We start from the raw sequence: 22,906 nt of genomic DNA on the forward strand, positions 1-22,906 counted from the left end.
AGCGTCCGACTTCGGTTCAGGTCATGATCTCGCCTTCTGTGAGTTCGAGCCCCACTTCGGGCTCTGTGCTGACAGCTCAGAGCCTGGAGCCTGCTTCGGATTCTGCGTCTCCCTCTCTCTCTGCCCCTCCCCTGTTCATGCTCTGTCTCAAAAATAAATAAACGTTAAAAAAAAAAAGTGATAGATGTCACCAAAATGCCTTTCTTAAAGATTGTACAGTTTTTACTTCCATCAGCAGATTTTTCAAGTGTCTCTGTCTCTCCCCATACCTCCACTAGGTATTAAAATGTAATACCTGGCTGTCTGATGAGTGAAAATGGGATCTTACTGTTTTAACTAGCATTTCTTGCATAAGTGAAGTTGAACATTATTGCCATGAGTCTTTCTGTGTTCTGCCGGTTTTATTCATCTTTATCCTTCACTGTCTCTAAGTTCTTTACATTTTAATAAAGCTATCCTTTTGTTTTATGTTGCAGATATTTCTTACAGTTTGTTCTTGGTCTTTCCGCTTTGTTTTTGTTTATGGTGTATGTTATTTTTAACCACGTAGATTTAAACTTTTTAACCTCCCTATTATAGTATAAGCTTCATAAGGGCTGGGGCTCCATCTCAGTCATCTTTATATTCCCCACCTTACCTAGCACTAGCCCTATTACAGATGTTCCCAAACTGTAATTATAGCTTGAATCTTCCTAAACCTGTAGGAAAAAAAGTAATCATCCTAACCCTTCCCTGTTTAAAACACCAAACTGGAACATTTTATGAGTGTTAAATAAGTTGAAAGTGACCCATGAAGTGTTTGTAATTAACAGTGGCTTAAAGAAAACACCTCACTTTTTCATTTTTATTTTGATCAAATTGAGTTGAAAAACAGTGTTGATCAAGAGGAAGTTAACAAGCAAACTTGCCTCTCCAAATGTAATGTGTAAATATTAAGAATTACATGATGCAGGGAGCCTGGGTGGCTCAGTTGGGTGTCCGACTCTTGATTTCAGTTTGGCTCATGATCCCAGAGTCATGGGATCGAGCCCCACGTTGGGCTCCACACCTAGCATGGAGCCTGCTTAAAATTCTCTTTCTCCCTCAGCCCCTCTTCCCTGCCCACTGTGTGCGCTCTCACTCTCTCAAAATAAAAAATTAAATTTAAAATTAAAATTCCCTTACAAAAAAAACAAATTGCATAATGTGACTTGATCAAAACTCTAAAGCAGTTCTCATATAAAGAGAAATCCTACCCAGCTGAGGAAACTAAATAAAAGAATTTTAAAATACATAATCTATCAAACTATTAGCTAATCATAGAAAGGAATGGACTTTTTCTCCATTCTCCCACTCCTCTTCTATTAAAGTGAATCAGATATAGTCATGATTGTGTCAAAAGTTCAAAAGGGAAAATGGAAGGTAAAATGAGCTGAATTGGCACTCTTCCCTCAACATTGTACCTGTAAGCTTGATATGTTGTTTCAGAGATTAACTTTATGGACTTCCGTACCCAGAAGTATGAAAATTCTTAGGGAACTCTTTCACAAGCTTGATCTTAACATATTGAATAAAGAGAGCAGCTAATCCCTTTTGTAAAGTAATTTGAGAGGAGGGAATTCAAAATGTAAAATCTCACCTGCAGAAAACACTCAATTCTATAAAAGCCTTTCTATCTGTAGACACTTACAAAGACTTAATATTTTAATGCGGAAGGGTGAGCTTGGTTAAAAAGCCAATGGGTGAAATTAGAGAGAAATAATCCAGTGCTTTCTTTCTGGGAATTATCATTCTGCTCCCCAGGGGACCTAATTTTATTCCCTGTGGGGAATGAGAATACCCTTCTGTATAGCAAGCCAGCATCTCTAAATATAAGCTTGACTTTTAGTATAATAAGAGTCTTGTTAGGTGCAATTTTGCTCTTAGTCATTAATACAATGAACAAATGTTGTGGTTACCTGGGAAAGAAAATTCAAGTGCTTTTAAACCTCCTGTGAGATTTGGTTTCATGCTTGAAACCTATCCAGTGTTCTGCCCAATAGCATCTGTAGAGGATTCCAAGCTATAAGGTATACAACATAGAGAAGCTAATACACTTTGGAAAAAATTGAGACTACTACAAAATGGGTTTAAGGTCCTGAATAAAAAGCTTTTCTTTTGCTGAATGACAAGAACTTATCAGTGGCATTAAGCTTAACAGATGATTGAAATTTTCTTTTAAGAGTGAGTTTTACATAATGGATGATGTCCCTATATACAATGTATTTCTTCTGGTGACACTTTATTCTTTTCAACTGTAAAACATTTTGCTGTTCTATAAGTGCAGAGACTGAATTAAAGACAAAATGTAATCTAAGAGTGTATAGGTTTGTTTTTTTTTTTTAATTTATTTTGAGACAGAGAAAGCACAGAAAGCACAAGTGGGGGAGGGGCAGAGAGAGAGAATCCCAAACAGGCTCCACACTGCCAGCAGGGATCCTGGAGCGGGGCTTGAACCCACAAACTGTGAGTTCATGACCTGAACCAAAGTCAGATGCTTAACCAACTGAGTCAACCAGGTGCCCCCTAAGAGTGTATAGTCTTAAATAGCATATTCAGTATGGTATGGCATTAATTGTTTTAGATCATTTTGTCCCTTATAAACTTTGTGATATTATATGCATTTTAAGTTCTATTCTTGATAATAAAGTCATAGTGACATACTGCTTCTGCTAATAGTCCTTAATCATAAGCCATTCTAAATTGGGTTTGGTAGTATATTTTCTCTTTTTATAGGATCAGTATAAGATAATAGAAATCTTTCTTGTTACTTTAAGTTTTTAGAGGTTGTCATAAGTGGTCCTTGCTATCTTGTAAAGAACAGTGTCCATTCCAATATAACCGCAAAGTACTGGGTATTATATTTTCAATTCTTAAACTTGCTGTCAGCCTGTAAAGCTGTGCATCTATGAACCTGATCTAATGTATGTAACTCATAATTTCACACTAGTAGTAAGAGTGCAGACATTGCACTCTTTCCCTACTAGTTTCTGGCATTCTTTTTGAAGACCATTAAGAATAATCTTTTATTAGAGATCACAACTAACACTGCAGAAATACAAACAATAATAAGGGAATATTATGAGCAGTTATAAGACAATAAATTGGGCAATCTGGAAGAAATGGACAAATTCCTAGAAACATATAAACTACCCACACTGAAACAGGAAGAAATAGAAAACTTGAACAGACCTATAACCAGTAAAGAAATCGAATTAGTAATCAAAAATCTCCCAAAACACAAGAGTCCAGGGCCAGATAGCTTTCCAGGGGAATTCTACCAAACATTTAAAGAAGAGTTGACACCTATTCTATTGAAGCTGTTCCAAAAAATAGAAATAGAAGGAAAACTTCCAGTCTCGTTCTGTGGGGCCAGCATTACCTTGATTCCAAAACCAAAGACCCCACTGAAAAGGAGAACTATAGACCAACTTCCCTGATGAACATGGATGCAAAAATTCACAAGATACTAGCCAACCAGATCCAACAATACATTAAAAGAATTATTTACCATGATCAAGTGGGATTTGTGCCTGGGATGCAGGGCTGGTTCAATATCGACAAATCAATCAATGTGATACATCACATTAATAAAAGAAAAGACAGTGGGGTGTCTGGTTTCTCAGTCAGTTAAGTGTCCGACTTCAGCTCAGGTCATGCATGATCTCACTGCTCACGATTTTGAGCCCTGCATTGGGCTCTGTGCTGACAGCTCAGAACCTGGAGCCTGGTTTGGATTCTGTGTCTGTCTGTCTGTCTGTCTCTCTCTCTCTCTCTCTCTCTCTCTGCCCCTCCCCTGCTTGCGCTCTGTCTCTGTCTCTCAAAAATAAAAAAACATTAAAAAAATTAACAAAGGACAAGAACCACATGATCCTCTCAATAAATGTAGAGAAAGCATTTGACAAAATACAGAATCCTTTCTTGATAAAAGCCCTAAAGAAAGTAGGGATAGAAGGATCATACCTCAAGACCATAAAAGCCATATACAAAAGACCCACTGTTAATGTCATCCTCAACGGGGAAAAACTGAGAGCTTTCCCCCTAAGATCAGGAACGGGGCAGAGATGTCCATTCTTCACCACTGTTACTCAACATAGTACTGGAAGTCCAGCCTCAGCAATCAGATAACAGAAATAAAAGTCATCCATGTCGGCAAGGAGGGTGTCAAACTTTCACTCTTTGTTGATGACATGATACTCTATGGAAAACCCAAAAGATTTCACCAAAAACTGCTAGAACTGATCCATGAATTTAGCAAAGTCACAGGATATAAAATCAGTGCACAGAAATCAGTTGCATTTCTATATGCCAATAATGAAGCAGCAGAAAGAGAGATCAAGGAATCGATCCCATTTACAGTTGCACCAAAAATCATAAAATACCTAGGAATAAGCCTAATCAAAGAGGTGAAAAATCTATACACTGGAAGCTACAGAAAGCTTATGAAAAAATTGAAGACATAAAAAAATGGAAAAATATTTCATGTTCATGGACTGGAGGAACAAATACTGTTCAAGTGTCAGTGCTACCCAAAGCAATCTACATATTCAGTACAATCCCTATCAAAATAACACCAGCATTCTTCACAGAGCTGGAACAAACAATCCTAAAATTTGTATGGAACCAGAAAAGACCTCAAATAATCAAAGCAATCCCGAGAAAGAAAACCAAAGCTGGAGGCTTCATAATTCTGGACTTGAAGCTGTATTACAAAACTGCGATCCTCAAGACATTATGGTACTTGCACAAAAACAGACCCTTAGATCAGTGGGACAGAATAGAGAACCCAGAAATGGACCCGCAAACATATGGCCAATGAATTTTTGACAAAGCAGGAAAGAATATCCAATGGAATAAAGAGTCTCTTTAGCAAATGGTGTTGGGGAAAGTGAACAGCGGCATGCAGAAGACTGAATCTGGACCACTTTCTTACAGCATACACAAAAATAAATTCAAAATGGATGAAAGACTTAAACGTAAGACAGGAAGTCATCAAAATCCTGGAGGAGAAAGCAGGCAAATACCTCTGACCTCAGCCACAGCAACTTCTTACTCAACATGTCTCCAGAGGCAAGGGAAACAAAGCAAAAATGAACTGTTGGGACCTCGTCAAGATACAAACTTCTGCATGGCAAAGGAAACAATCAGCAAAACTAAAAGGCAACCTACAGAATGGGAGAAAATATTTGCAAATGACATATCACATTAAGGGTTAGTATCCAAAATCTGTAAAAAAAAAAAAAAAACTTATCAAACTCAAACCCAAAATCCAATCCAGTGAAAAATGGGCAGAAGACATGAATAGACACTTTCCCAAAGAAGACATCCAGATGGCTAACAGACACATGAAAAAAATGGTCAACATCATTCGTCATCAGGGAAATACAAATGAAAACCACAATGAGATACCACCTTACACCTGACAGAATGGCTAACATTAACAACTCAGGCAACAACAGATATTGGCGAAGATGTGGAAAAAGAGGAACATTTTTGCACTGTTGGTGGGAATGCAAACTGGTGCATTCACTCTGGAAAACAGTATGGAGGTTCCTCAAAAAATCAGAACTACCCTATGACCCAGCAATTGCACTACTAGGTATTTATCCAAAGGATACAGGTATGTTGTTTTGAAGGGGCACCTGCACCCCAATGTTTATATCAGTGCTATCGATAACGGCCAATGTATGGAAAGAGCCCAAATACCCATCAACAGATGAATAGATAAAGAAGGTGTGGTATATATAAACACAATGGAGTATTACTCGGCCATCAAAAAGAATGACGTCTTGAGGCACCTGGTAGCTCAGTTGGTTAAGCATCCAACTTCAGTTCATGTCAGGATCTCACGGTTCATGGGTTTGGGCCCCACATTGGGCTCTGCACTGACAACTTGGAACCTGGAGCCTGCTTCAGATTCTGTCTCTTTATCAGAAATAAACATTAAAAAAAAAAAATTAGTCTTGCCATTTGCAATAACATGGATGGAACTAGAGTGTATTATGTTAAGTGAAATTAGAGAAAGACAAATATATGACTTCACTCATGTAGAATTTAAGATACAAAACAGACGAACATAAGGGAAGGGAAGCAAAAATAATGTAAAAACAGGGAGGGGGATAAAACATAAGAGACTCTTAAATATAGAGAACAAACAGAAGGTTGCTGGAGGGATTATGGGTGGAGGGATGGGCTAAATGGGCAAGGAGTATTAAGGAGGATACTTGTTGGGATGATAACTGGGTGTTACATGTAGGGGATGAATCACTGGATTCTACTCCTGAAATCATTATTGCACTATATGCTAACTGGGATGTAAATTTTCATATATATATATATGTGTGTGTGTGTGTGTGTGTGTGTGTGTGTATGTGTATCTATATGTATGTATTTATATATATGTAAATTTATATATATAATTATATATAATAAAGAATAATCCTTTATTTCTTTTATCGTGAAGCATCTAATCTAGTCATAATAACAAAATATTTTTTATTCCATTTCAAAGTAGTTAAGGTCTCTTTCCCCTGTGAGCATTGTATAGTAAGGTACTATCTAAACCAGCTCACAGCAGTCGGAGCTAGCTTTATTCTCACTCCTGTTCAGTTGACATTTGTACAGCTCACTGAAATAGAAAAAAAAATGGACTATATTTATGTAGCTGACCTCAGGCAGAATGATATCCTAAAGCATATGTACAGACATGCATTTTAAAGGTTGTACTCTAGGGGTGCCTGGGTGGATTAGTTGGTTTGAGTGTCCCACTCTTGATTTCAGCTCAAGTCATGATTCCAGGGTCGTGGGATCAAGCCCCATATCGGGCTCCGTGTTGAGTGCTTGGAACCTGCTTGAGATTCTCTTTCCCTCTCTCTAAAAATTAAAAATAAATAAATTGTACTGTAGTGTAAATGATACACTTTTTTAACATTTGGTGAAGTTTTATTTTGTTAGAGGTAAAAATGTCATCTTGATAACTTCATGATTTTCTTATCTTAAGATAACCAGGCTTGCCACATTATCAATTTGACAAACAGATCCCCCAGCCTCCTTATTTTGAAGTCCCTGTCCCATGCTTCAACTTAGGAATGATTTTTTTTTTTTATTTTCAGACAAATCTGCCTATTTTCAAGCTGAAGGAATCTACTGTTAGAAGAAGATACAGTGACTTTGAGTGGCTGCGAAGTGAATTAGAAAGAGAGAGCAAGGTAAGAATTATTTGTAATAGGACTTTAAAGCAAAACACTCTGACTTTTAATGTTTAAGGACCTTTCAGAAAACTTACCTAGAATGAAGGAGGTAAAAGCATATATGATTTCTTCATTTCAAGGAGTTTGATTTTATCTTACAGGAGATGGAGGAAGTCTAATTTTTGCTCAGAACTCTTTCTTGTTTACTTAAAGGCCCAGTTGAGGTCTTTACTAAGTCATACTTGAGTAACACTTCTTAGAAGTTTTTTGCTATTACTTCCTTCCTTTCCCTCCTCTTCCTATTCAGTCTTGCCCTCCCACACACTCCTTGCCAAGTTTGTCTTCCTTAATACATCTCATGTATCAGTGGATTTCCAGGGTTTTTTTACTGACTCATAATAAATATTTTATTTCATCATACACATGTACATATAACAAAAATTTTCAAAAACCAGTACTTACCTTACTCTGTGATATGTCCTGATTAGCTTTTTAAATGACGGTCATGGTCTCATAGGTTGCTACATGCGGTTTTTTTTCAAGTTTATTTATTTATTTTGAGAGAGAGCAGGGGAGGGACAGAAAGAGAGGGAGGGAGAGAGAGAGAGAGAGAGAAAGAGAGAGAATCCTAAACAGGCTCTGCACTGTCACCGATGCAGGGCTCAGACTTATGAACTGTCAAATCATGACCTGAACTGAAATCAAGAGTCAGATGCTTAACTGACTGAGCCACTCAGGCGCCCAACTACATGCAATTTTAAAACTGTTATATATACCTTGGTAAGAATCATCTCCTCTTAAAAGAAAATTTGGTGACTTTGGCTGCAAAAAAAATCAGCAAGGCAAGGTCTCCTACTAGTTCCTTATTTCAGCCCTATGTCAGAAGAACATCAACAACATAGAGTTCTGGAAGGGCATGGTGTGCTCAGAATGATGAAAAGTTACTTTGTGACTAGAGTGTAATAGGAAACAAGTTGATATGGTAGGAGCCCTGAAGTAGGGTCGCTTCTACTCGTTTCTCAAGTGTGATAAGTTGAAGCGGAAGAAAAACTTCCTTAATCAGACCTGTGGCTGGATAGAGAGCAATATACACAATTCATAGCATTCCATCAAAATTTAAAGGAAAAACAACTTTACTCAACAGACTATCAAAGTATAGGGGCTCCTGGGTGGCTCGGTCGGTTGTCTGACTCTTAATTTTGGCTCAGGTCATGATCTCACAATTCATGGCTTTGAGCCCTGCATGGGGGGGCTCTGCGCTGACAGTGCGGAGCCTGCTTGGAATTCTCTCTCTCCATCTCCCCTGCTCATTCTTGCTCTCTCTCTTTCAAAATAAATAAATTTTTTTTAAAAAAAGACCTATCAAAGTATAAAATGTTTATGAGTAAAAAAGAAATGTAAGACCATGTAAAGAAAATTTCAAAACTTAGAAATACTACATTCTTGTTTTGGAATATTCACTTTTTTTTTAACTTGTTTTATTTTTTATTTTTTTAACTTTACATCCAAATTAGCATATAGTGCAACAATGATTTCAGGAGTAGATTCCTTAGTGCCCCTTACCCATTTTGCCCATCCCTCCTCCCATAACCCTCAGTTTGTTCTCCATATTTATGAGTCTCTTCTGTTTTGTCCCCCTCCCTGTTTTTATATTATTTTTGTTTCCCTTTCCTTATGTTCATCTGTTTTGTATCTTAAAGTCCTCATATGAGTGAAGTCATATGATTTTTGTCTTTCTCTAATTTCACTTAGCATAATACCCTCCCGTTCCATCCACGTAAGTTGCAAATGGCAAGATTTCATTCTTTTTGATTGCCAAGTAATACTCCATTGTGTGTGTATGTATGTGTGTATATATATATATATATATATATATATACACACATACATACACACACACACATACCACATCTTCTTTATCCATTCATCCATTGATGGACATTTGGGCTCTTTCCATACTTTGGCTATTGTTGATAGTGCTGCTATAAACATGGGGGTGCGTGTGTCCCTTCGAAACAGCACACCTGTATCCCTTGGATAAATGCCTAGTAGTGCAATTGCTGGGTTGTAGGGTAGTTCTATTTTTAGTTTCTTGAGGAACCTCCATCCTGTTTTCCAGAGTGGCTGCACCAGCTTGCATTTCCATGGAATATTCACTTTTTTTAAACTTGTTTTATTTTTACTCTGTAAACATTTACTCTGTAAACATTTGAGAGCTAATTCTTTATGTTCTATGAGTTATAGATAGAGCTGTGAATAAATTAAGTTCCCACTTCTATGATGTTTACATTCAATTGGGAAAGTTGGGGTTGTGGTGAAGGGAAAGCAGAAAAAATAGTAAGATATATAGTATGTCTGATAGGAATATGTTCTAAAAAAACCAAAAACTATAGGAAGCAAGGAATTCGAGGAGAGTACTCTTTTATAGAGTAGTCAAAGGAAGCCCTCACTTAGAGGTGACATTTTAGCAGTAAACCTGATCAAAGTAAAGCATTACCTCCTAACTTACTTATGAATTCATAAAATTCTAACAGAAATCTTAATGTTTTTTTTAATGAACTTGCAGATTTATATCTGAGCTTTATAATCCAAGAAAGCTCAAGAAGAGTCAGAAATTATTTTCAGCATGTACTAATAAGCATATGCAGACATCAGAGTTTATCTTAAGCTATAGTAATTAAAATAGTTTGCTATTGCTTTAGGAATAGGCAAATAGATTAGCTGAATGTTGTAGAACTTAGAATGAATGTATAGATCTTAGCAGCTGACTTGCGTGTTTATTAGAAATTTAGTTCAGAACAAAAATAACATTGTCATTCAGTAGGGAAAAGAATTTATATTCAGTAAATGGAGTTGAAACATTTGGCTGTCTAGGAATAAAAATTTATAACTGTGTATAAATTACATGGTTTTAAGGTCTAAATGTACAAACCAAGTTAGAAAAGTTGTGGGTAACAAAGAAGAAATGTTTTATGACCATAGGGAAGAAGTGTCCTTTTTCCCCAGCTTTAAAATTGAGATATAATTGAGGTGCCTGGTGGCTCAGTCGGTTAAGCATCTGACTTGAGCTCAGGTCATGGTCTCACATCACAGTTCATGAATTCAAGCCCCACGCTGGGCTCTGTGCTGACAGCTCGGAGCTTGGAGCCTGGTTTGGATTCTGTGTCTCTCTCTCTCTCTGCCCCTCCCCTGCTCACACCCTCTCTCTCTCTCTCTCTCAAAAGTAAACACTAAAAAAAAATTTTTTTTTAAATAATAAAATTAGGATATAATTGACAGATAACATTATGTAAGTTTAAGGCATACAGTATAATGATTTGTTATATGTATATATTGTGAAACGATGAACTCAATAAGCTTAGTTACTATACCATCACCTCACATAGTTACTTTTTTTTTCATGGTGGTGGTGGTAAGAACATTTCAGATATGCTTCTCTTGGCAATTTTTAAATATATGATACATTATTGTTAACTATACTCCCCATGCTCTACTTTAGATCCCCAGAACTTACTCATCCTATAACTGGAAGTTTGTACCTTTTGACCAGCATGTTACCATTTCTCCCACCTGCCAATCCCTGGCAACCACTAGTCTCTGCTACTCTCTGTTGCTATGAGTTTGATTTATTTTAGATTCCACCTATAAGTGAGATCATACAGTATTTGTCTTTCTCTGACTTACGGGAAGAAGTGTCTTGATGGGCTTTGGGCTTTGCTTAACATAGCACATGGCATGTTGGAGTGTTTAATAAACATTTGGTGAATGTATATAGCACTTTTTGAAAAAATAACAGCTTTATTGACATATAATTCACATGCCATACAATTCACCCATTTAAAGTGTAAAATTCAGGGGCCCGTGGGTGGCTCAGTTGGTTAAGAATCTGACTCTTGATTTCAGCTTAGGTCTTGATCTCATTGTTTGTGAAATCGAGCCCTAAGTCAGGCTCTGTGCTGACAGCACGGAGCCTGCTTGGGATTTCCTCTCTCCTCTCTCTCTGTGCCTCCCCCTGCTCACACACACATTCTCTCTCTCAAAATAAATAAATAAAAATAAACTTTGAAGAGTAAAATTCAGTGGTTCTTCATATATTCATAAAGTTGTGCAACAATCACTAGTCAGTTTTAGAACATCTTAATTACTCCATAAAAGAAATCCCATAGCTATTAGTAGTCGCTACCAATTTCTCCCCCAGCCCCTCCTCACCCAACCCTATATAGCCATTAATCTACTTTCTCTATGGATTTGCTTGTTCTGGACATTTCATATAAATAGCATAGAATATTTAGCCTTCTGTGTCTGGCTTCTTTCACTGAGTGTGTTTTCAACATTAAACACTACTTTTTTTCTTTCTTTTTAAATTTTTTTCTTAATGTTTTTATTTATTTTTGAGACAGAGACAGAGCATGAGCAGGGGAGGGGCAGAGAGAGAGGGAGACACAGAATCCGAAGCAGGCTCCAGGCTCTGAGCCATCAGCACACAGCCCGATGCGGGGCTCGAACTCACAGACTGTGAGATAGTGACCTGAGCTGAAGTCGGACGCTCAACCGACTGAGCCACCCAGGGGCCCCACTAGTTCTTTTTTTCTTAACTCACTTCTTTTCATTGCCCAATAATAATATTCTGTTGTGTGGATATAACACATTTATTAATCAGTTTGCAGACATTCAGTTGTTTCTGCTTTTTGACTATTATAGATAATGCTGCTGTGAACATTTGTTTACAGGTTTTTGTTTGGACATATATTTTCATTTATCTTGAGTATATACCTAGAAGTGGATTTACTGGGTCCTGTGACAACTCTCTTTAATTTTGAGGAACTCCCAGACTGTTTACCAAAGCAGCTGCACCATTTTACATTCCCACCAACAGTGTACGAGAGTTCCCGTGTACTCCCCATCCAACACATAACTATTATGTCTTCTTTATTATAGCTGTCCTAGTATGTGTGAAGTTGGAATATCATTATGGTTTGAATTTTCATTTTCCCAATGGCTGATGATGTTGATCATCTTTCCATGTATTTATCAGATATATATATATTTATTTATTTATATTTGTATTTACATATTATCAGTTATATATATATTTTTTCAGATCCTTTGCCCATTTAATCGAGTGTTTTGTCTTTATTATTGAGTTGTACCTAGAATATACAAAAAACTCTTAAAAGTCTCTTACAAGATAGTTGATTTGCCAAAATCTCTTTATCTATGAATTGTTTCCACTTATTACTGTCCTTTGAAGCACAATACTTCAGTTTTAACAATAGACCAGTTAAATCTCTGAGGGATTTAACCTAAATCCCTAAAGTTGTATTTTTATTATAGTATTGCTAAGAACAATTAATCAAGTTATTTTAAGTACCTTTTTTTTTTAATTTTTAAATTTTTTTTTAGTTTTTATTTTTGAGAGAGGGAGACAGAGTGTGAGTGGGGGAGGAGCAGAGAGAGATGGAGACACAGAATCCAAAGCAGGCTCCAGGCTCTGAGCTGTCAGCACAGAGCTCAACACGGGGCTTAAACTTACGAACTGTGAGACCATGGCCCAAGCCGAAGTCGGATGCTTAACTGAGTGAGGCACCCAGGAGCCCCTGTTTATAAGTATTTTTAATTAAATAAGATCTGTTATATGAGGCTAGGAAGTAGATGATATTTATTGTGTTTACTGGTCATTATAGTGATATCTTTTTAGCTTTTATTTTAGTATGCTTTCACTATATTATGCTGGCCAAGTATTTTCCTGTCTACTTCTAACCCCACGTGTACACACGTATCTTTGGATTAATGATGATTAGATTGGTATAAGAATTCTATCACACTTCAAGCTGTATTACAAATCTGTAATCATTAAGACAATATGGCACTGGCACAAAAACAGACACTCAAATCAATGGGACAGAATAAAGAACCCAGAAATGAACCCACAAATATATGGCCAACTAATCTTTGAGAGAGCAGGAAAGAATATCCAATGGAATAAAGACAGTCTCTTCAGCAAATGGTTTTGGGAAAACTGGACTGTGACATGCAGAAAAATGAACCCGGACCACTTTCTCACACCATACATAAAAATAAACTCAAAATGGTTGAAAGACCTAAATGTAAGACAGGAAGCCATCAAAATCCTCAAGGAGAAAGCAGGCAAAAACTTTTTTGACCTTGGCAGCAACAGCTTCTTACTCAACACGTCTCTGAAGGCAAGGGAGACCAAAGCAAAAATGAACTATTAGGACCTCATCAAAATAAAAAGCTTCTGCACAGCAAAGGAAATAATCAGCAAAACTAAAAGGCAACTGATGGAATGGGAGAAGTATCAGATAAAGGGTTAGTATCCAAAATCTGTAGAGAACGTATCAAACTCAACACCCAAAAAACAGATAATCCAGTGAAGAAATGGGCAAAAGACATGAATAGACACCTCTCCCAAGAAGACATCCAGATGGCCGACACATGAAAAAATGCTCAACATCACTCATCATCAGGGAAATACAAATCAAAACCACAATGAGATACCACCTCACACCTGTCAGAATGGCTAACATTAACAACTCAGGCAACAACAGATGTTGGCGAGGATGTGGAGAAAAAGGATCTCTTTTGCACTGCTGGTGGGAATGCAAACTGGTGCAGCCACTCTGGAAAACAGGATGGAGGTTCCTCAAAAAATTAAAAATAGAACTACCCTATGACCCAGCAATTGCACTACTAGGTATTTATCCAAGGGATACAGGTATGCTGTTTTGAAGGGGCACATGCACCCCAATGTTTATAGCAGCACTACCGACAGTAGACAAGGTATGGGAAGAGCCCAAATGTCCATCAATGGATGAATGGATAAAGAAGAAGTGGTATATATACAATGGAGTATTACTCGGCAATCAAAAAGAATGAAATCTTGCCATTTGCAACTACATGGATGGAACTAGAGGGTATTGTGCTAAGCGAAATTAGAGAAAGACAAATATCATATGACTTTACTCATATGAGGACTTTAAGAACGAACATAAGGGAAGGGAAACAAAAATAATAAAAAACAGGGAGGGGGACAAAACATAAGAGACTCTTAAATATGGAGAACAAACAGCATTGCTGGAGGGGATGGGGGCTGGGCTAAATGGGTAAGGGGCATTAAGGAATCTACTCCTGAAATCATTGTTGCACCATATGCTGACTTGGATATAATTTTAAAAAGTAAATAAATTATTAATGAAAAATTAAAAAATAAAAAAAATAAAAAAATTCTAACTAGATCTTTCCAGACTTGTTCAGCAAAACTAATTTGATGTTGAAGAGGATCTTTGGAATCTTAGCTGGGCAAGCCACTCAAGATTTTTGTAGATCATTAAATCCTGTTACCTACAACCTCACCATCCATTTCAGTGACTGTTTTGAATATTATGTTAGGAAGAATATATCTCTGCAGATAATACATACTGATCTTAAATTTCATGCTGAATTATGTCCTGAATTAATGGTAGTCATTTGTTTAGTGCATTGGTTCTAGATTCTTTTTTTAATAGTAGTTTCATAGATACAGATGTTTTCCCCTGTCCTTCAGAAAAGCCATTCTGCTGGAGCTCAGTTAATGGTCATGATGTGTTTCTCAGTTGTAAGGTCTCTGCAGGTTTTAACACTCTACTTCACAAATATTAATGTAGGGAGAGAGATTCAAGAATACTGAGGCAGAGTTACAGAGACAAATCTCTAGATGTGTTAATCATTGGTCCTGGAGAGAAGACTACATTTAGGAAAGAATCATGAATTTTATGTTGGGTATTTGGTTTTGTGTTTCTTTTTTTGCTGTCATTTTGTTCTTTGCTATTCTTTATGAAGTTGTGTTGCTCTTTCCCTTTTTTTACCCAGCTGGGTTATTGTTTTAGGATAGAAACTGCATCAGGGGTTTAAAATTTTTCCTCTTTTAGGGTATGTACAATTACTTCTGTTTACTATTTATATTTCTTCTTGTTTGATTTGTCACTTACACCTTTTCTCTGTTTTGGTGTAAGATATGGATCCCGCTAAGTGGTTAGTCATTTAACAGATATTTGAGTGTCTGTTGTGTTGTGTGCCCAACTTTTCTTTAAATAACCATAGGAAGCCTGAGACAGGATCCTTGATTTGAAGGCATTAGTAGGATAAGTTGGTTTTCCACCAGTGCCTGTTTTATCCCCCAGGAGACATTTGACAGGGTCTGGAGACTGTTTTTATTGTCACTACTGGGTGCTACCCAGTCTAGTGGGTAGAGGCCTGGGATGCTGTTAAACATTCTGCAGTGCACCAAGAAACTCCTTCCCCTACTCTCCCCCCTCTACAAAGAATAATGTGACTCAAAATGTTAATAGTGCCATGGGCGAGAAACCCTGACTAACCTGTGAAGTAAGTAGCTAGGTGCTATTTAACTCAAATATTTGAGCTCTAGATAATTCCTAGAAGAGATCAGTATAAGTTGACCCTAGAGGATAGTTAGACTTTGAAGGGGAAAAATAGGATATTGCTATGTAGGAAGAAAGAAATGACAGGTCTTTGGGGAAAGATGGAGTAGTAGATTTGGGAGAATGTTGACATGTTTCTTAACATAGAAAAAGGAAGTGTGGGGCACCTGAGCAGCTTAGTCGGTTAAGCATCCAACTCTTGATTTCAGCTCAGGTAATGATCTCATGCTTCAGGAGGTGGAGCCTGCTTGGGATTCTCTCTCTCTCTCCTGTCTTTCTCTCTGTCCCTCCCCCTACTTGCATGTGTGCTGTCTCTCTCTCTCAAATAAACATTAAAAAAAAACAAAATGGAAGCATGGTGACAGAATTGTTGACTTTTTTATCATCACTTCAAACACAAGTAGGAAAGACTGTATGCAGATGGTATGAGGTGGAGGAAATAGACCACAGAATTCTTATCTGCCCATGCTGGAGAGAATGTTGTTAATATTTTATTTCTTAATTAATTGAAAGTTGATTTTGATCTCTGTAGTTTTTCATTGTAATAAAGCATGGTCTTCCCTGAGTGGCATCAAAACTGGAGGCATCGTAGGTTTCATTTCAGCATTGCTTGAATGCTCTTTTTGTATACTTATGCTTCAATAAGTTCAGGAAAACCTTAAGCTATGGGCCATGCCATTAAGGAGCATTGATCTAATGGGCTATTTATTCTGTCTACCTTTGGTTATCTTGCCTCCAAAACATTGACTGTTTTTTAGTGTGGTTTTTTTTTCAATGTGTTCTTTACTGATTTTTTTATTTAAACTAGTTGAACAGTGGAATAGCTGTCACAGTGAACATACACTTTGTCTTCATGTTGTGGTCTATAAATTTTCACAACCCAGTCAGCATCTTCAAGAACTTTCCTATGTTTTTTTAGGTTGTAGTTCCCCCGCTCCCTGGAAAAGCATTTTTGCGTCAGCTTCCTTTCAGAGGAGATGATGGAATATTTGATGATAATTTTATTGAAGAAAGGAAGCAAGGGCTGGAGCAGTTTATAAACAAGTAAGTACTTTCTGTACCTCAAGAGGTATAAGAGCGAATAGTGTTCTGAGACAACTTTAAGCAAATACTCAAAATTTAGATATTAAGCTAAACTGTAGTATTGCTTTTCTTTTTTGGCCATTTCCTAACTAACATTTTGTATCATTTAAATAAAGTAAAGTATATAACAAGTTGAATATCATGTGATAAATATTAACACACTTGAGTGATTAAAATGAGTATCTTTGTGTTGACCTAAGTTTTGTATTTGTTTTTCTTGGTTAATTTATGCAAATTACATTTAAAATTGCAGCATTTAAAAAATAGTTTTACTTATGATTCTTTCTCATTTAAGGTATGTTCTAGCATGAACAATAAAACTTGTGGTACGCTTGCAATCATTTTGTTTGATTGCAAATGGAGGTATTATCAGCATGTCTTGTGTAAAGGTGCACATTCAAAATTTTCACAGCAAAATGTTTCTTTCCAAAATGTAAGAAGACTTTCAATTGTTTATCTTTTACTTTAGAAACTCTTAAACCAAAATTTCTAGCTTTTAATTTTATTCTTAATTTGAAATATAGCCATTTTTAAAAGCCAAAGTAACAGAGCTAATGTCAGGAAGGGGCTTGCTATAAATTGTGCATTGGACTTAAATTTGACCAAATGAAGTCAAATGCTGAAGAATATAGTTGTACGAGGTTACATACTAACCAACAACTTCAATTTTTAGTAATTTGAAGATCTGTGAGTGGTAAACAGGAGGGAAAGTTGTACAAAGCCTTTAACTTTTAGTTTAGCACATAGCCTTCATTGTCTTTTATGAACACGCTTTCCTTTTGGAGAAGGCAGTGTTAGCTGAGGTACTTTTGAATTGAGAAATAGAAGTCTGGTTACCCATTTTGATCTTGTGTTTAGTCTGCAATGGGAACCTTTAAAGCAGGCCAAAAAAAGGAAAAAGAAGAAAAACCTGGACACACTTGTGCCTCTTTCTTAGTGTTTTGGGCTTTTATTGAACTTCAGTGTATTTTTTTTTTCAAATTCAGTATATTTCTAATTTTGATCCTATATCTTTTCCTTCTTTAAAATGGGTTCTTAGAATTAATGACGTTTCACTTTTAACATTAAAATTCATTTAGGTTTTTTGTGAATGTACAAACTGCTATATAAAGAAGTTTCTTGGGTACATGTGCCAGAAGCAGTGCAAATACAGTGATTAAATGTTTTCTAAATGACCCTTGTGAACCAAAGGAAATTTCCCATTAGTTGATAGAGCATAGCCTAATGGGCAGTCCAGAATAACACTTATTATTGCTAAATCATACATGCTTTTTAACTATAGAATATGTGTGTGTGACTCCTGACCCCACTTTTATAAAGTATTGGGACTAAATTTGTAATTTTTATTCCTAGGGTCGCTGGTCATCCTCTGGCACAGAATGAACGTTGTCTTCACATGTTTTTACAGGATGAAATTATAGATAAAAGCTATACTCCATCTAAAATAAGACATGCCTGAAATTTGATGAGAAGGGGCAAAAAAAAAAAACAAAAACCTCCTGTGACTATTAATGATTCGTATGCACCAGTGAAGAAGTTCTATCTAACTTTTAGCATGCTGCACAGAAACTGGTATAACATGCCTTCAGTATACTAACATTCATATGCTCAGTTTTGTTTTGTTTTGGCAGTTGACAAGAAGTTAATTTGCTTTAGTGAAAATCCCTTGTTCCAGCCTTTCTCGCTCTTCCTTGCTGTTTTAATGTGGTACACACTGTAACCCCACAAACCTGTTACTCCAGTATGATCTGCAGTGTCCTAACTAAAGTTACTGACTTGGTCTTATCTGCACAGTTTTTGTGTCCTGTTTGCTTCTTGAATCTGATTAACTAGAATATTTCTCTTACCCCTTTTTAATATGTGATGTCACTTGTCCTAATTTATGTGTAGATGCACTACACCATTGGTTTCCAGTCCCCTACGTGTGAGATACACACTTGTGTGCAGAAAGTATCTCCCTTCAGGCTTGTAATACCCTTCACATGGAAGATCAATGAGGGAAATCTTTATATTCTGTATAAAAACAAAATCCAATTTATATACTAAAATCATTTGTCTAAAAATTTAAGTTGTTTTCAAATAAAAATAAAAATGCATTTCTGATATGCACTGATTGTGTTGCCTCCAGCTTCTTTTTGTCCCCCTTTACGGCTGTCCTACTTAACTCACTTGTTGAGAGGGATTATTTACTAATTATATACTTCTCATTCCTGTAACTCCATTCCTCTTAAACAGGGGTGATATCAAATATGCTACCACCCTTTGAATTGGGGTATTTTCTTTTATACAACAAAAAAAGTGATGTACTAAAAGAAGCATTCCTTAAAGCTTACTGAGTTGTTATGAAGCACTTTGTGTATTTGAAAAATGCTTTGTAATCTCAAGTCATTCTTAAAAGGCCTTTTAAGATAAGTCAACACTGTGCCTCCTGTTTTTCAGAGGAATTTTTTTCCTAGTTCATCTAAGTGACTTGTTTAAACAAACTTAGCAAGGGTATAATAACGCTTTTCTTGATCAGCAGATTCATGCTTTCTCTTTAATTTAGCTTGGGATGGTGGCACACTTTATCCTCTTTAACCAAGGGAGAAGGGCACAGCGTTCTAGCCCGACTTGTATAAGTGGTAAGAAACCAGAAAATGCATGACTCCTTGCTGTCTAACTTGTGTTGTAGCCAGACCTTTGCAGCCAGAATGTGGTCTCTGATTTGAATTTGAACAACATCTGGTGGTTTGGGAGGGTCCCATTGTGACCTAGAGTTAAACCACAAGGTAAGGAAGGTTCGCCTTCCCACTCCAGTGGCGTCTCCTCTAGAGACAGGTCAGTTCATTTGAGAGGACCAGCTTTGGTCTTAGCCAGACTAGGATGTCCACCTAGCAGATTGGAAGTCCTAGGAATTAGAGCAGCCCTGTAAGACCTTTTGTTGCTTAAATAATATTTCACAATTCCATAAACTGGACATTTCTGTTACTATAAATTAAGAAGGTACAAAGCTAAACAACATGTGAACTTTATTTCAGGGAGCTAGAGAAGTAAACTCAAAAGGCTGTCGGTTTTTGGTATGCAGAACAGAGTCATGGTAGCTCTGAATCAGTTCTTCTCAAGCAGTGTTTTTCAAGCAGAGATGAGTATGCCCCCAGGGCAATTTGGCAATATCTCGAGACATTTTTGGTTGTCAGAACTGGGGAATGCTATTGGAATCTAGTGGGCAGAAGTTAGACATGCTGTTAAACCTCCCACAGCGCACAGGACTGCCTCCTACAACAGAAAAACCTCAGTAGTGTGGACGTTTCTGCTCACTGGAATTCTTTTGATTTTGATCATTTATAGACAAAGGAATAATGTGGCTTAGGATGGGTTGTACTGGCCTGCTTACTTTTTTTTTTTTTTAATGTTTATTTGTTTTTGAGAGAGAGAATGCAAGTGGGGGAGGGGCATAGAGAGGGGGAGACACAGAATCCAGAGCAGGCTCCAGGCTCTAAGCTGTCGGCACAGAGCCTGATGCGGGACTTGAACTCGCAAATGGTGAGATCCTGACTTGAGCCGAAATTGGATGCTTAACTGACTGAGCCACCCAGGTGCCCCTGGCCTGCTTACTTTTAACCTCTACAATTGCATTAGGGCAGGTATAATCCTTAGAAAGTTGAAGATTTGGGGGCGCTCTATAGCTCAGTCAGTTAAGCGCCTGACTTTGGCTCAGGTTATGATCTCAAGGTTCATGAATTCAAGCTCCACGTCGGGCTCTGTGCTGACAGCTTGGAGCCTGGAGCCTGCTGAGAATTCTGTCTCCCTCTCTATCTGCCCCTCCCCCACTCACACTCACTCTCTCTTTCTCAAAAATAAACAAACATTAATTAAAGTCTTTTGCTTTTGTTTTTTAAAGAAAGTTGAAGGTTTTGGGGCACCTGGGTGGCTCAATCGGCTAAGCATCCAAATTTGGCTCAGGACATGTTTTCACAGTTTGTGAATTTGAGCCCCACTTCGGACTTGCTGTTGTCAGCACATGGCCTGCTTCAGATCCTCTGATCCCCTTTCTCTCTGCCCCTCTCCCTCTCTCTCTCAAAAATAAATAAGTAAAAAAAAAAAAAAAAAGTTGAAAGTTTCAAATTAGGTGAAATGTTGCTTATTGCAGGTGATATGTTTTTGCCTAATGTGGGCAGGCACTTCTCACTGTTGTCTCTTAGAGAATTAAAACCATGGTCCATTTTAAAAGGACACCTTTAATCCTGTGAAGTAAAATGTAGTTGCAATTAACTCTAACCATATAGGAGGAGGTTCTGGAAGCCCGTAAGGGTCTCCTAAAAGTAGAAGTTAATTTGGCAGTGAGTTATGTTACAAGAGTCTCAGGCTGTGTCCTCTCAGTAAGTAATTGCCTTATCTTGGCTGTTAGTTGTAAAAGGTGAGCATCAGTGGTACCTTTAGTAACTTAGAGTTTTTGAGGACTAAATGTAAACTCCACAGAACAATAGTATCTGGGACAAAGACTTAGTTATTTGATGGCAGTGATAGTGATCAATACATTAGTAGTAGCAGCAAATGGCACCATTAAACCCATGGCAGTTCGTAGATAGGTTTATCTAGTATTTGGCTTCCTTCTTGGAGGTTCTGCCATCATGACCCTTGGTTGTGATGATGACCTCTGAAGGGAGGATGTGGGGGGGGGGGGAGGGGCACATCTTTTTATTACATCCTGTGGCTTTCAAGCTCAGCCCTCTTGTTATGGTCACCTCTAGATTAAAAGTCCTTGTCCTGGGGCACCTGGCTGACTCAGTCGGTAGAGCATGTGACTCTAGATATCAGGGTTAGGAGTTTGAGCCCCATGTTGGGGGTAGAGGTTACTTAAAAATAAAATCTCTAAAAAAAAAAAAAGTCCTCGTCCTGTTGTTTCAGCTTGCTTTGTCTATTTTGGTTAGTGGAGTGAGGATAAGTACAGCCAATCAAGGAGGAGGCTGCTGGCCTCCAGGCCTTCACAGTTAAAATTTGACATGTGGCTGGACTGATAGCATAACACTGCCTGGCATACAGGTTAACTGCTCAGTGAGTACTAGCTGTGATTATTTCAGTGTGCAAGTGTTTGGACTGGAAATGAGCTAGAAACTGCTTTAGGAGGATGGAGTGTAAGTCTTCCTCAACACTTTGTGATCTCTGTCACAGAACCCTATGAAGTAAGTGATATTCTCCCTTATAGATGAGAAGACTGAGGCCCTGCAAGCTTAAGTGACATGCTCACAGTTACCCAGGATGTGATGGCTCTGGATGTGGGTTGTACGGATGTCTGACTCTCAAAGCCATGCATGAGCACAGTTCCTTCTTTTGGACAGGGCCTGTGACTTGGTAACCAGCCCTTACCTGGTGCGCAATAAATTTAGCGAATGAAGAGTGAATTTTTGGTAACATTTCCTGTGTCCTCTAGGCTGAACATGAATGAATGAATGGATCAGTTTTGTTTGTTTTTTTAGTTAGATTAAGTGTGGGTAAAAAAAGCACTTTTGGACATGAATAGCTCACTGATCAGAGGTATCTTATTTTTCTACACTTAGCTGTATACCACAATTACTCCCTAAGACTGAGTCCAAGAATTTTTTTTAAAGCTTCCTAGATAATTCTGCAACAGCTAGGTTTGGACATTTAGCCAGAAGGCCCTTTTCCTAGGATTTGGTCAGATTTGATCTTAACCTAGCTACTTAAGTCATTACAAAATGAAGTCAGGAAATCGAGAGAAAGACAAATATCATATAATTTCACTCATGTGGAGTGTAAAAAGCAAAACAAGCAAAGGGGGAAAAAGAAAGGCAAACCAAGAAACAGACTCTTAACTGTAGAGAACAAACTGATAGTTACCAGAGGGGAGGTGGGTGGGGGAGTGGGTTAAATAGGTGATGGGGATTAAGGAGGGAATTTGTAATGAGCAGTGGGTGTTTTTTGGAACTGTGGGATGACTGTATTGTATACCTAAAACTAGTGTTACACTGTATGTTAGCTAACTGGAATTTATCTGTTTTTTTAAAAAAAAATTTTAATGTTTATATTTCAGAAAGAAACAGTGGTGGGGGGAGGGGCAGAGAGAGAGGGAGACACAGAATCTGAAGCAGGCTCCAGTCTCTGAGATGTCAGGACAGAACCCGAAGGCGGCTCAAACTTGTAAGCAGTGAGATCCATGACCTGAGCCAAAGTCCTACA

At 37.6% G+C, this 22,906-nt stretch overlaps 1 protein-coding gene across 1 annotated transcript in view; it reads left to right on the top strand.

The window, feature by feature from the left end:
* The window catches only part of SNX3 (sorting nexin 3), a 50,297-nt gene extending 31,455 nt beyond the window's left edge, over nt 1–18,842 (top strand). The window contains exons 2-4 of the mRNA XM_019443028.2: nt 7,131–7,226; nt 16,566–16,690; nt 18,083–18,842. Coding sequence (XP_019298573.1) covers nt 7,131–7,226; nt 16,566–16,690; nt 18,083–18,188 — 327 coding nt within the window. The 3' untranslated portion in view covers nt 18,189–18,842. The remainder of the gene's footprint in view (nt 1–7,130; nt 7,227–16,565; nt 16,691–18,082) is intronic.
* The last annotated feature ends 4,064 nt before the right edge of the window (nt 18,843–22,906 follow it).

Source organism: Panthera pardus, unplaced genomic scaffold, assembly GCF_024362965.1.
Source record: "Panthera pardus isolate Hobbes unplaced genomic scaffold, ASM2436296v1 HiC_scaffold_17, whole genome shotgun sequence".
NCBI classification, from domain to species: Eukaryota; Metazoa; Chordata; class Mammalia; order Carnivora; family Felidae; genus Panthera; species Panthera pardus.